General features: G+C 34.4%; 2 protein-coding genes across 4 annotated transcripts; one reads left to right on the top strand and one right to left on the bottom strand.

Annotated features, from left to right (window-relative positions):
* The first annotated feature begins 157 nt into the window (after positions 1 to 157).
* Positions 158 to 6,958, top strand: LOC141899629 (HBS1-like protein). 3 transcript variants are annotated; one of them, XM_074786044.1, is made up of 20 exons: positions 158 to 308; positions 589 to 657; positions 846 to 1,004; positions 1,122 to 1,256; positions 1,334 to 1,381; positions 1,516 to 2,100; positions 3,086 to 3,240; positions 3,387 to 3,562; positions 3,683 to 3,709; positions 4,336 to 4,421; positions 4,526 to 4,685; positions 4,763 to 4,875; positions 4,959 to 5,075; positions 5,186 to 5,416; positions 5,500 to 5,673; positions 5,755 to 5,850; positions 5,925 to 6,028; positions 6,120 to 6,220; positions 6,299 to 6,443; positions 6,529 to 6,958. In XM_074786044.1, the coding sequence occupies exons 1-20, from the start codon at positions 266 to 268 to the stop codon at positions 6,547 to 6,549; spliced, it is 2,745 nt and encodes a 914-aa protein (XP_074642145.1). In that variant the 5' UTR covers positions 158 to 265; the 3' UTR covers positions 6,550 to 6,958. The 3 variants fall into 3 exon arrangements, with proteins under 3 accessions (XP_074642145.1, XP_074642146.1, XP_074642147.1); XM_074786045.1 differs by lacking the exon at positions 3,683 to 3,709; XM_074786046.1 differs by lacking the exon at positions 1,516 to 2,100 and having other exon boundaries at positions 6,529 to 6,957.
* A 571-nt stretch (positions 6,959 to 7,529) lies between these two features.
* LOC141899492 (uncharacterized) lies at positions 7,530 to 14,943 on the bottom strand. The gene is made up of 9 exons (XM_074785846.1): positions 14,507 to 14,943; positions 12,620 to 12,727; positions 12,259 to 12,349; positions 11,971 to 12,140; positions 11,824 to 11,886; positions 11,491 to 11,718; positions 10,977 to 11,067; positions 10,757 to 10,846; positions 7,530 to 10,664 (listed from the first exon to the last, which is right to left on the bottom strand). Exons 1-9 carry the CDS (start codon positions 14,672 to 14,674, stop codon positions 10,606 to 10,608), a joined length of 1,068 nt encoding a protein of 355 aa, XP_074641947.1. The 5' UTR covers positions 14,675 to 14,943; the 3' UTR covers positions 7,530 to 10,605.
* Positions 14,944 to 15,007: the final 64 nt, after the last annotated feature.

The following is a 15,007-nucleotide window of genomic DNA, read 5'->3' on the forward strand; positions in this document are numbered from 1 at the left end:
TATAATCTTTGAACAATGGGGTTATGAATTGTGATACGTCTAAAAGAAAATATATAGATGTTATATAGCTAAAAGAGATACTATTGAGTAGCTTACAACAAATGCATCGTGTCGAGAGACTGGTTCCACTTCCAATAGTTGACTGGTTCCGCGTTCAGTTGAATTGAATTGAATTAATTGAAAACGAGTTCAAAAAGCGTGAACAATGTCATAAAAGCCCTGTTTATCATTTATATTTGCGCAATCCTTTTTGACAAACATCAAAATGTCAAGACATAGGAATGTGCGATCTATGAATATTGACGATGGTTTGTATTAAAACTACATATTTCCTCGAAAATCATGTCATTCAATCAAATTCAATGTAATTATGTTGGCATATTTTATTGCACGTATAGCACTATTTCAGCCTACTCCTAGTCTGCATACGATGCGATATTAAGTGTTACCCTTGAAAAGGCTAGATACCTGATCAACTAGCTTACCCTGTGGCCATTTATTTTGGAATTCCGTCTTCGTAAATAGATAGATAATCCCGTTCATCCCTCTGTTCTGTTCAACATTTTGTACTGTAAATTGACATTGTAGAGTATGATGGCTACGATGACGTTTATGGTCATTCTGTCGAAGAAAGTTACTGTGTTTCTCCTGGAACAGGTAAATACATGCCAAAACAACTTGAACATGAATCCTTGTATGAACTTCTATTAATTGCTCTAAGTCCAAGTACAACATTTTACATAGGATTGAACATTTTTCTTACAAGTCAAATTCATTGCTTTATCTCATATATTCAAAGTCGAAGAAGACAACTAACAACTTCTATGTGCTATTTCACTTTTTAGTTGCTCAATTCACATTCAACCGCGATGCCGAGCCGAGTTTGTCATCATTTATCACTGAATCTAAAATTCCTGAAGAGGATGAAAGTGACAGTGAAAATGACCAATCACTCAATGATTCCGGTCAATTTCATAAACCACAATTATCTGATACACAACAAGGTCTGTTACTGTCTTGTATGATGTTAGCCATGTGAAAAATATTAAGCCGCACTGAATTGGACTAGGCCCTAAAGATGAATTTGAATTATTCGAATCTTTACATATTTTTCTTTACAGCCCAGTTGAATTCATGTTTAGAAGAGATGCGTAATATTATTGGTGATTCAGTGCCTGAGCATACTATGGTAGATGCTGTTGTTAAATCTGACTTCAACTTGGAGAAAGCTCTTGATCAAGTATTGAATAAAGCAGGTTTGTACTCGGCTGATATTGTAAGATATACTTTTGACCAGTTTTATTTTTAGATAAAGAATACTTTTGTGTTGCAGATGCTCCGAAATCACAAAGAATTCCCAGGGAAAGGAGAAGAGATTCAGGTAAGTAATCAGGCCAAAATGACTTAGATTTCTCCAAGAAAAAATGTTTAATTCGTTTGAGATTTATGTCTTCTTTTCATTTTTCTTTCATATGTTTTGAACTGATGGATGATAATTGAATTTGGTAAGGTAAGATGAGGAGCTTAATTTCAATACTGACACTATATCTATAATTAAGGCTTCTAGTTCATCAGCTCCTGATGAGTTTGGAGCATGTTTGTTTCAACCATCTGATGAGATGAGAGATATCACAATGCTCCCTAGAATGAAACCAATTCGACCCCCTCCTGGATTTGTCAAACCGCCTCCTGGTTTTGCCGGCCCACCACCAGGATTTCATGCACTTGGCATTCAGCGTGATATGGCTGCAGGACAGCCTATGAATGCATTTGAATTTTCCACTTGTAAAATTAAAGAATCAAATGTTTCAAAAGATAACCCCACCACCACTTTGACATCATTGAGCAATCTAGAACAATTTACCGATGGACTATCAAAATTCTTGCCAATCATCGGCTCAATAGGAAAAGAGAATATTCCCAAAATTTGTTCAGGCGTGAACATTGAATGTTCTGGTAGTTCCAAAGATGAGAGTAACATAAGTTCAGCTGGTCTGAACAAATTCAGCATACCACCTGTGAATCTGGATCTTTCAACGAGGCAGCATAATACAAAAGCGGACCAAAATAATGAAAGCCATTCTAAGCCTAAAGTGCAAGGTTTAAGTTTATCTAATTTAGCTAGGCAGCATGAAATCAAGTCTGGGAGTGTTAAACCATCTCAAAAAGGCAGTGGACTAAGCTTGGCAAATTTAGCCAAACAGCATGAGATTAAATCACAAAATAAAAGTATTGGTTTAAGCCTTGCGAGTTTAGCAAAACAGCATAAAGAAAAAGTAGAGGCAAAGACAGCTCCTATATCATTAAATGTGTTCACTGAAAAACATTCTGATGCTAAAAAGAAATTGAGGATTCCTGCAAAAGATATGAAAGAATGCCATAACACTTTAGAAGATGCTTCAATTAGCTTGTCCCAACTAGCAAAACATGTTGTACCCACCACTATAAAACGTGGAAGTCAGTTGAAATGTGAGACTTCTACTAAAAAAATTGATTTATCTGGTTTGTTAAAGGTTCCGTCCCCGGTGCAAAAGACTGCACCAAATTCCTCTAGTGAAACTGAGCTATCTTCATTTGATGTTTTCAGTCCCCAGTTAAACAGCCAATTAAGAATGAAGACAATTACTATCGATAACAATATTGTTCATGATGAATTCACACTTGAAAACAATATTCATGTCTCTACTGAAATTATTTCTAAACCATCCATATTTGCTAGAATAATATGTTCCCACTACCCAACTTATAGTTCTGTAGATGAGCTTGTGAGAAAAAGAAAAAAGCTTGCTAGAACCAAAAAGTTTTTGAAATTTTGCTACATGAAACAAATATCGGAAACAATCGTAGAACAACAAGAGAAATCAAATGTTATCGTTCCATTTGATTTTTCAACTCCATCTCCTGACGACATTGTGAAAGAAAAACAGAATGTTGCCTTCACTCGTACTGGTATGATACCCGAAAGAATCTACTGAATATAACAACTGTAGTATCTCAGACTTGTTTCCACGTAGTGTTATACACTTAGTGTATTTCTTTTGCCTTCTACAATTGACAAATCGATGTTCCCTTTTATTCATTTTAGGTAGATCAACCGTAAAATCAGACTTTACACTTGGTGAACCTCCGGTTATTAAAACTGTTGATACTTCTACCAAAGTTGAAGATGGGGTTGCTAGAATAACTTTTTCTTCAAAAGAGAAGTCGCCTATGACATTTTTCATTGGCGAATCAGTTCAAGTAAGATGCTCACTTTTTTGTAATATTTTATTGATGATTTTTGCATTCTAAATTTTTAATTACAAGTTGTTGTCAAAAAAGTATATTGATAAATGTAAGTTTATCATGCCATTTTACTTACAAATAGATACAATTGTTTTCCCTAGGATTCCAGCGATACTGAAGTACCATCATTTGAGACGCAGGCAAAGCAGGTAGCATCAGCACCAACACTGACAATATCAGATGGAAATAATGTTAACAACAGGACTCGTTCTCCCGACTGTAGGGCAGATTCAACAGGTCAAAGAAGTGAAACTACCATCCCCAAAAGTGCTTCAAAGTAAATACGAAGTCTAATATACATTTTACTTTAAGAAAATTATCTGGTGGTAAATTACAATTGTTACTACAGTTAACAATTATTTTGGCATCTTCATCTATAAAACGAAATTGTTTTCAGGACATCGCTAGCAGACATGAGGCGTGGGTAAGAATCTATAATGGTTCATCACTGATTGCTTTGCTTGCTTGTATATTTAGCAATTGATAGCCTAAGCCGACAGATGTTGATTAAATTTTCATATTTTGCCTGCTTGAGCATTTATATCGCTTAACCCTTTCAGTGCGTCTACACCGCAGTACGGTGTATGAATCAGTGATGGATTTTGCTAGTACACCGCACTGCGGTGTATTGATTTAATGAGTAATTACTAATTATCTCTCTTGAAAGATGGCAGCACCTGTCAAACATAGTGAAATATTAGTAACTAACGATATACCGCGCCAGGGTGTAGACGAGTATAGTGCTATTCCCGTTATTCAACACACTAGGGTGAAATTTTTCAGAATTTTCAAATTATCTTCAGCACTATAGGGTATTAATTAGCCAGCACTGAAAGCGTTAACATAGCTTTCATTAATCATAGCTATGTATCCATTGGTTGCAATGACATATGTATGAATATGGAGGGATATTTTAAGAATCATTTTGTTTTCGGGATTGAGGTTTCATTTTTCGTATTTAATCTTTCGATTAGCACTACAATTTATTCTGTTAACATCAGAATTTTTGTCCGTTATGATAAATCTCTAAACTTTCGCTTTGTTATTTAGATCCAAGCAGATTGAAAGAGTGGATTTGGCAAAAGAAATAGAGAAACGGAAAGGTGGAAAAGAAAATATAAATCTGGTGGTCATTGGTAAGGATGATATAAGTTTTGAGTGATTTAGAATTGAGATGATTCAAAAACTAGAGTGCCCATGAAGAAACATGTACATTGGATATCGATTTTATATTGAATAGGTCATGTCGATGCAGGCAAGAGTACTCTAATGGGGCATCTTTTATACCAGCTCGGTTGTGTTAGTAAAAAAGCGATGCATAAATATGAACAAGAATCCAAGAAATTAGGAAAAGCTTCTTTTGCATATGCTTGGGTGCTCGATGAAACGGAAGAAGAAAGGTTTGGGCTGGCTAATAAAAAAAAACTCTTGTAAATGAAATATTACCATTGTTCATATTTATTCTTCATAATACCAGGACTCGGGGAGTAACTATGGATGTAGCACAGACCCGTTTTGAAACTCCTAATAGACAGATAAATTTAATGGATGCTCCAGGTCATAAAGACTTCATTCCAAATATGATCACAGGTACTACTACCGAATCAATTGTTTGGTATCAGATCCATTTTCAAAATGAATTTTCACATAATAATCCATATTTTTTCGTTTAGGTGCTGCCCAAGCAGATGTGGCCATATTGGTTGTCAATGGTACAAGAGGTGAATTTGAAACTGGTTTTGAAGCTGGTGGTCAAACTAGGGAACACGCTTTGCTTGTCAGATCACTAGGTACTATTGAAAAACTAATGGTTATATTCAAGATTCATACAACCAGTATATTACATTTTCACTGTCGCTTATATTTATTCATTATGTGTAATTTTTCATTCTATTTACAGGAGTTTTACAAATTGTAGTAGCTGTAAATAAAATGGATACAGTTGAATGGTCACAAGATAGATACAATGATATAGTCAAGAAATTAAGTCATTTCTTAAAGCAAGCTGGCTTCAAAGAATCTGATATAACCTATGTTCCATGCAGTGGTCTAGGAGGAGAAAATCTAACTAAATGCCAAGATGAAAAACTCAAGCAATGGTACTCGGGACCCACACTCGTAGATCAGATAGGTAACAACTTCTTGTTTGCATGTTTCATTCAAATATTTATTACCTGTATCGTTCATTGATACTACTTTTATGATTTATTCCAGATAAATTCCGACCACCTGAACGTCCTGTTGAGAAACCGTTCAGAATGTGTGTAGCTGATGTTTATAAAGGAATGACCAGTGGATTTGCGATTTCGGGAAAAGTTGAAGCAGGTTACGTTCAAAATGGCGACCGGCTACTTATCATGCCAATAGGAGAGAGTGCATATGTGAAAAGTATGTTTAAAAAATGTACTTGTCTTAACCTGTATTTTGTACATTCTGTATGAATTTTCCAGGTTCATTTTGTGTTTGTAGGTGTAACTGTGGACGAGGAACCAGTTTCATGTGCATTAGCTGGAGAGTATGCATCTGTTACAGTATTTGGCACTGAGATGGAAAAAGTCAATATAGGTAATAGTTATCATATAAATCCTATTTATGTAAGCATATTTCATGTATTTAATTTATCCTTTCACGCTGATTAGGCTCAATGGTTTGTGATCCCATCAATCCCATTAAATGTGCTACTCGAATTCAAGGAAGAATAGTTGTTTTTAATATCGATGTTCCACTCACTAAAGGCTTCCCAGTAAGTAAAGGACAAAGCTATTTGATACGTTGTGTGTACAAAGCAAAGATAGACTCATTTCAATTGATTGCTAAATTGTGTAACATTTCAGCTTGTATTCCATTATCAAACGAGAAGTGAACCCGCTCACATACGAAAAATTGTCTCACAACTCCATAAAAGTACTGGCGAAGTTGTTAAAAAGAATCCTAGGTATTCATTGTTTCAATTCATATAATGAATAAACAAATAAAACGATTTGTGACTTATTGATGCTATGTTTACTTATAGGTGCCTAACTAAAAATTCAAATGCTGTAGTTGAAGTGGAAGTAAATCGTCCAATCTGTATAGAATTATTCTCAGATTATAAGGATTTAGGAAGGTTTATGTTACGCTATGGTGGATCAACTATAGCTGCTGGTCTAGTCACACAGGTACAAACATACAGTACATATATACATTGTGTCAAGAATTTGATTTATTGAAAACTGTGTCTAATACAAAGTTTTTTTCTTACAGATTTTAGATAAACCAGCATAACTGTGATACAGCATTTGTATGTACTGAGACTACACATTTGTGATGTACCTATCGAGTTTATTGACATTAGTCTATGCAGAGTTTTTGGTGGAGGATTTGCATCTTATTTCATTGTACTGTCCATGGATTCGGTATTTACATGATTCGATCTCCCGCCTGAAATTAACCTCGTTATTTCAATAGATGATAATGATTTCTACTACGTTCAATATACTTTTGTATATTCAATAAACGAAGTGTATATTTGTTTGGTTTTAAGTACTGAGGTGGAAATAAATTCATATGACCAGAAGCGAATCATTTATTTTCAAATGATTAATACGGTTTGATGCTTATTGCCTATATGTAAAAAGTGTGTACATTGTATCATAAAAATCTTGTGAACATTTCATTATTTTAATGTACAATATCTGCTTCAAGGCTAATAAAATATTCAAAAGGCTGTTCAGTATATTTTAGTTTCGACTGGTATTTCAGTTTCAGTCTATGAAGTCCATTAAATATATTAATTAATATATTATCTACCAACACAGTAGTTAGCGCTTGCCTCATATCTCACGGGACCAATATCAATTGTCATTTATGTACTGTACTAGGATGTGGTAATTGTTAATGTACTGGACCCAGTTCCACAGTTGTGAGTTAGAGTTAACTCTGAGCTAAAGTTCATTTTCAATGAGTTAACTCAAGAGTTAATTAAATCTTAACTCGGATCTGTGGAACTGGACCCTGATCAACACTTAGTACATGTATAACAATTATGAGTGCGGACACTGCAGTCTTTCCAGATACGTAACATGTAAAAGTAAAAAGTAACGCTCTTGTGAAGAATAAGCACAAATCAGGGCTTTTAAGTTTTTCAAAAAGTAGTAATAGACCAACCATGGTACTATGGGCTCTATGGAATTGTAGCCTCCTTCAGTGATTGCCTCCATCTAGGCTTTGACCTTTCATCACAAATCCTTGAGAAAACATAGAACTACCATGTAAAATATGACTTTTTATTCAATATCCACCGCCAGCAGAAAGAATACAACAAATTCACTGAGAATAAGATGCCGTATTTGTTACAAGACAAGTTGATATATGCTTACTATTAATACGCATATTAGTCTGAACGAAATTAAGTTTTCCAATACATATTTAAAGAGTACCGGCAACAGAACAGACCAATAACTAAATTAACAGCCACAGGTATGAACTATAATATCACATGAAGACCTACGTGTTCAAATAGAGCTGATTTAAAACACAAATCTGGCTAGAATATCAGGAAGAACAGTAAGCCATTTGTACCTTTTTTTGGTCGTACAACAATATTCGAGAAGTAATCAAAACATACAGGGGTATAGAGAAAGCTGTATTTAAACAGCTTCCATGGATCTGGAAGACGATGGACTACAAAAATATATATATTACATCCATAGATCCATAGTGTATACAGATGAAACTAATACCTGTTTACATACAGCAACTAACACATTTTCTAGTGAAACAATAATAATGGAAAATCATCATTTACACTTTCTTAAAACAAGAGTTGTGACCCCAGACTGTGACCGGCGGATGATTATACTTCTGATACATTTTATGTCCTAATAGAATTTATTGTAGCAACTTGAAAACAAGAGGTTAATGAAAGGGTAAATATTGAAGAATACGGAGCCTCAACTTGATGCAGGAGTTGGAAGAATGGTAGGATCGAATAATTGTGAACATATTATTTTGGTATTTTAGAATTATTTATATACACAATACATACATGTATAATATTTCGACAACGACAAATACGATACATTATTGGTAAGAAGGGTCACAGCGCAAAATTGTTTATCTCCGTGAAGGTGCAGAGCAAACGATATTAGTGTCACATTATCAACGGAATAGTTATATATTATTTTTTTAAAGATTTGATGGACTGAAAAAAGTTGAATCAATGAGTGGCAAAAAACTTTCTATGAATATTATCAGAAAAACTTCCACCTCATTAAAAATAAAGCGTTCACCAGTCCCATTCACACGGTACATTTTTACAATATATACTACATATGTATATTACACTTAACTATACATTAATTTGATATTTTCATTCAATAAGAATTATGAATGACACAAAAGATTACAACTTGTTTTATTGTTAAAATTGCAAACATTTCAGATTTGTGTGTCATCATCACATCTAGATTAAGTATATGTATGGGTTATATTGGCATTTAATCATTTCGCCAATCTTTTGACTATGTTATCAGTAAGAGAGTAGGGTATGTGATTACATGCTCTCTATATCGATTTCAATGATGAACACTGGATATATTTACACCATGAAATTGAAAAGCTATTTCTTAGAATTGATAAACATACTTACCAACAGTCATGTATTTTTTTCAGCCATAAAATAATACATGAACTATCCCTTTGATAGACAGAACTTTATCACAAATCTATTGCTCGAAGTAAAATTCTCTGTTCTTTAAATCTTAAGATAGTAGCCTATTCATTATTGAATGTCTGATCCCAACCAGGACACTCAATAAAATTCTGAAAATATTTCAAATAACTCTGCTCAAAATAGCCTGAAATCAGCTAGCTTAATATATCATATGATGGTTTTTACTAGGATAAGTTATCAAGTCACTATGCCATCATTAGGCTAATAATTTAGCATAGTCGAGAATCTAAAAATATACATTATAAGATGTATTAAAAATATCTTTCCTTCAAAAATAGCATACAATTTCATATAAATGCACAAATCCTAGTGGAAAATGGTTTCCCACTCTAAACAAAGATCAGAAATAACCAGTGTACACATTCTGATCCTCCAACCAACATTGCCATAAACCACTAATAAAATTCAATAGTAAGTAGTGAGCGTTTGAGTAAGTGTATCTTGCAATGTAAATGTCCCACAGCACAACTGATAATTCTCTAGTATTTGGCGAGGTTTCACCACAAAAAGACCCACGTTTATTTCTTCTTTAGTTCTTCGGTTGAATTGCAACAAAACCAACATAATATAGTGGTGAAACCGAGCCCAGACCTATCCAAATATATGAATCTGCTGTTCTAAGGACTTCAATGGCACATCAAGAGTCAAGAACATTCTTTAGCATTTTGCTTACCAGTAATCATCCATTTATAGACACATCGAATGTACAATATACATCAAACGAGGAATGATTCTCAAATCAATAATCTCTTCTCAAAAAGTTAAAAACAGGCATTCAAACTATTGAGGGATTCTCGACATATCGACAATTCTTCTTGAATCAACACATTATATTCAAATGAAGAACACAAGGGTAGATATTCATAACTTATGTATTAAAGCTTATATACCAGTACCGAATTTATTTAGTGTGAGTAGATAAGTCATCAATAAACACCTTGTAAGTGCCATAAATAATATATACCGTAGTTTGTCAGAGGGAGAAACTGAAAAAGGCAGAGATATTTCCCATACTTCAATGCCAATTTTCTCAACTGCTTCCACATCATATGCACAAAATAGTGTAGAATTACAGCAGACACTCACTCAACATAAAACAAGTAATGATTATCATTAACATCATCGTAAACTATGATAATAATATCAATAATACATTTTGTAATACCAGATTTGTCTTTTTCGTAAAAATAACTCTCAGATGCCGAAGACTAGTAACAAACATCCCATACTGCAAAATCGTTAAGATGTTTTTTGTGATTCCGACCCTCACTACAAGCACAGCAATTTACTGAGCTCTATCCACAATACGACCAAACCGAGGATATGATGATCATTTATTCATCAAACGGATATACAAATCCAGGTTGTGAAACAACCAGAAATAATTCATATCTCAGGGTCCTTCAGACCATGTGTATAGGAATGATTTGCGAATCAGTGAACTCTGTGTAGTTTATCTATATGCTCAAGGAAGATCATCAATGCTGTCGACTAACGGTCAGTTGATATATTAAATGCAGTCTTTGAAGGATGACATCTTTTTATTCACTCATCATTTCCCCAATACTATCACGCTCTCACTTCTTAGCAGTAAATAATATATTCTTTTAATTATCTCGACGAGCTTTCTTTTTCTTATGCGGCGGCTTCGCTTTTGACCAACTGTCTGTAAAAACCCATACGTTAAATGTTCATTGTAACTAATCAAAAAATAAAATAATTTCATGAGTGTGAAATATCCGGCAAGAGTTGACTAACCATCTCCCATTTCATCAAAAACTGCAGCAGGTTTGGGAACATCCGAAACACCATTTGACAATGACTGCGCATTAGGCTTTTCTGAAGCATCTTTATAAAAGAATAAACATAGCAATCTAATAAATGTAAATGATACACAAATTGATGAAACCTTAGCTACTCCAAATATCATATGACTGAAAACATTGATTATTTCTTCATTGCAGTACAAATGATTTACCTTTTAACTCTAATGGTTTTTGTAGCTGTTCTTTAGTAGTGTTAGATATATGACTACTAGTTTTTGTATCTTTGGTAATGCTTGTTTCAACCTACAAAATTGATATAATACAACCCTTCATTAAGATAGGTAACCGTAACAATATAACCTAGAGACTTTTAAAACGATGGATATATAAAAATAATCTTAATGGTGTTAGCCTGATGTATAATGATATATGATGAATTGTGCCAGCTGTAGATTCCCAGCCCAGCGAGATACTGTAAAGCTGCATATTGATATTTAGAGTGTAATAATATTCAGTGACAGATGTTTGCAGGTGACGTACAAAGTGTATAATACAAGTTTTTGAACATATAAAATCATATACACACATAGTTATATTATCATATCATTATAGATTTGAAAATTGAATATCACTGTCACTTATAATCAAGTCTAAAGGCAAACTGCTGGCAAATTTCAGTTTTAGCGCTGCAGTTCCCATTTAATAAAAAAGTTTTTTCTTCTCTACCTCAACTTCAGTGGAAGGTTGTTTCTTTTTCTTCTTTGGACTTTTTTCCACTTTATCTACTTTCTCAATTTCATCTGTTTTTGGACTGGCTATATCTGCCAGTGTGGGAGATAATTCTGTAGGCTTATCATTAGAAGTTTCAATCTGTTTTGGTTCTTCCTGCACCTTTTTTTCCTTCTTTTTTATATTCTTCTTCGACATCGGCTTTACAGTTTCAGGCACAACCTCCTTAATAGTAGAAATTCAAACAACTTAGTATAAGGGTCAGGCGGTTGATGGAATATATATTCAGTAATCATTGCCATTAAACATGTTATTCGCAACTTATCTTACCTCTTTTTCTTCAACAATTTTCGTAACTGGAGCTTCTTCAACTGTTTCTTCCTTCTTTTCATCCTTTTTAAAAGCAAATTCTGTACTGCCATTTTCATATTACTTAGTACAAAATACATAATCAAAAATAAATAGATTATGTTCTACCTTAGGAGATTTCTTGATGATCTTCTCTTTCTTAGCCTGATTTTTAGGTGATTCAATAGCTGCAGTTGCTTCTTCAATAACTGCATCAGTATCCTCAGGCATGGTTTCATCTCTCTTCTCTTTACTGCGAAGTTTCTTCTCCTTTTTCGACAAAGCTGTTGTCCATTCTCCTGCAAATATTCACCCTCACTATTTTCATTCTAGTCATAGACGATAATCTCTCCTAGAAATTCCATACGATATAACAATGAGTTAATGTAATGTGCGAAGTCACATTAAATAACTCACCATCATTGCCATTATTGTCAATCGGGGAACTCGTTTCTATGGCAACCTCTGATTTAACATTAGTAGCTCTTTGAGTGGTCGACTTTTTCGTCTAAAATCGGAAGAAAAGTTCATCTGATCACAATCAATACATTATGAACACACACAAGAAATCATAAATCATCATTAATAACTAACTATTCAATCCTTCCATGCATATTACATTGGACTCATGTATTACTCATATGTATTTTGTAAAATAATGTTTAAATGAATTATTAGACTGAATTGATTTTGAATGACAATCATTTGGCTGAGATTTGGAGGCAAAATATCTGATGAATAATATATTAAACATTTTGCCAGAAAATCAAAGATTTACCTTCGTTTTTTGACTTGGGCTCCCTACAACTTTCTTTGGTGCAGCCTTATTAGATGTGGTATGGGTATTATTCGATGAAACGTGACCATTAACCGAGGATGATGATTTCTAGAAGAAGAAAAGTATCTATTACATTAATGCCACAAATACGATATGAGGATCTATATAATTTCCCCATCAATCCCAGTCCTAATGTGGACTCGATACATTAGACTGTGGCAGTTGAGGATCCATCAAGTGTCGCTAGTGTACAGTGTGTTCTCTTTGATTCAATTAAAATCTATCCATAATTACTCAAATTGTACGAATGATGAATAAAAATCACAACACTACATAGGATTGACCTTTATCTAGATCTATCGAAGTTTTATTTAGAGTTATGATTTGTCTCATGTCTGAGGTGGGAGACTAAAAATCTAGATGAAAGTAAAAAATTAACTTAATTTTGACAGAGTTGTCGCACTGATGTGCACTCCATCTAGTGGGATAGCTGATGGGTTCTCATTGACAGGAATTTAGACCTAGATGACATTAAGGTAGGTTTTGACTGAATATATTCCTGTTCAGGAATACCAATCCAGGATTACAAACTCTCTACCTGCCTAATATCAGGCATAGAACAGATTATGCTATTCCGGAATACCAGTGCATTCTGGCTGAACAAGCCAGAATAGAATTCCGCTGATAACTGTCATTACCGGGGTAAGTAGAATTAAAGATTACATACAGCAGATAAACATAAAGAAGTTATACTGGTAGGCTTAAATAAAAAATAATCAAATATCTCAGTTGGAATTATCAAAGCTCCAAGTGCTACACATATCATGTTAAAATGAAAATTGTTCATAAAGGTATCACAGCTTGGAATAGGCAATGGATTCTGGATAGAAAATCCCCTATAGCTTCTTATTGACCTTAATTCATCCAACATGTCAGCCTGGGTGAACTTTGGCTATCAGAGTCAGCCAACTAGTCGTGGTCAGAGCTAATAATCGGACGCACTAGTTCAATCTTAGTCCTCCATCTTTGAACTTGTAGGTTCGAATTACAGCAATCACGTGGTTCACTATTTACAGACTAAGATTTAAACTGACATTCGGTTACACTTACGGTCTTAATGTCCAAATAGTCAACATGGATAACTGAAGTTCACCATGTGTGTGGTTTTCACTTTTAAACAAACAGTTATTGGTTGTATCCCTACCATCTACTGCCTACTACTAATGCCTTAGTACCGGTGGTAAACTATATATAATAATCAGTCTGAATACCAGTCGCTGTTACATACACTTAAACAACAGATGGTATGGTAACGTCAACTACCATTTTTAATGGTTTTAATTGCAATACAGTAACTGTTAACATAGCAAATTGAGAGGATCACATTAAAATTATTTACATACAAAAAATCCAAGCGTAATTAGGAAGTGATTATTTAGCCGGATTCGGTCACCGACTTCTGAACACTATTTTGCCGGATCCATATATTATGTTACAATAAAATCATTTTATTGGGTTTAGCGTTAGGGTCTCGATAGGGTTAGTGTCAAGAGGGTGAGTAGAGGGTTCCGTTTCACAACTAGGGATAGGGTTAGGGTAAGGCTATATGTAGTAGTTAAAACATTTGAGTGGTTTTCAGCGAGCTCGGTGGTCGAGTGGGAAGACGCTGCGTTAGTAATTTACTGGCCCGGGTTCGAGTCTCGCTCTCTATCCGCTCTATTTTCTCAAACTCTGTTCTCCACACTTCCTTCGAATTTTCTAAGTCACGCACCTCTCTGCGCATGCACGGAGTAAATCAGCCAATGAGAGACGATATCCGGCAAAATAGCGTTCAGGAGTCGGTGACCGGATCCGGTAAAATAACTAGGCCTACTGCCTAATTTTTACCTTAGATTTCTTCAGTTTCTTCTGTCGTTTCTCAGATTCATCCTCGAAATCAAAACTGGGTGGTTGAACTGACGATTTGAAGCCAAATGCGAATACCAGTACTGCGCATAACAATACACCACATACTGGAAATGCAAACTGTGCACTTACAACCTCTGATAGCTCCATTTTCTCACCAAATTAGTCGAAACAAGCAGCTGTCTATTACTGCTGACGTCGCTGTTCTGATGACGTCATCAAATTGAACAAATTTGTTTGATGGATATGTAACATTTTGAAATACTTTTTAAAAATTGTTTAATCAAATAATGATGAAATTATAGGTAATTTTCTCAAAAATTCGCTATCATGCTCATTCATATAAATAAAAATTAGTTCTATGTGCATATCTATCTAATAATTGGTTAGATGGCAGCACCAGATGATGTACGTAAAACATTTAACGTCTTGCGGGCCGGGTCCATACGCTTGATGAGGGTACGTAGCCACAATGGTTACTCG

The sequence above is a fragment of the Tubulanus polymorphus genome, chromosome 2 (genome assembly GCF_964204645.1).
Source record: "Tubulanus polymorphus chromosome 2, tnTubPoly1.2, whole genome shotgun sequence".
Lineage (NCBI taxonomy): Eukaryota > Metazoa > Nemertea > Palaeonemertea > Tubulaniformes > Tubulanidae > Tubulanus > Tubulanus polymorphus.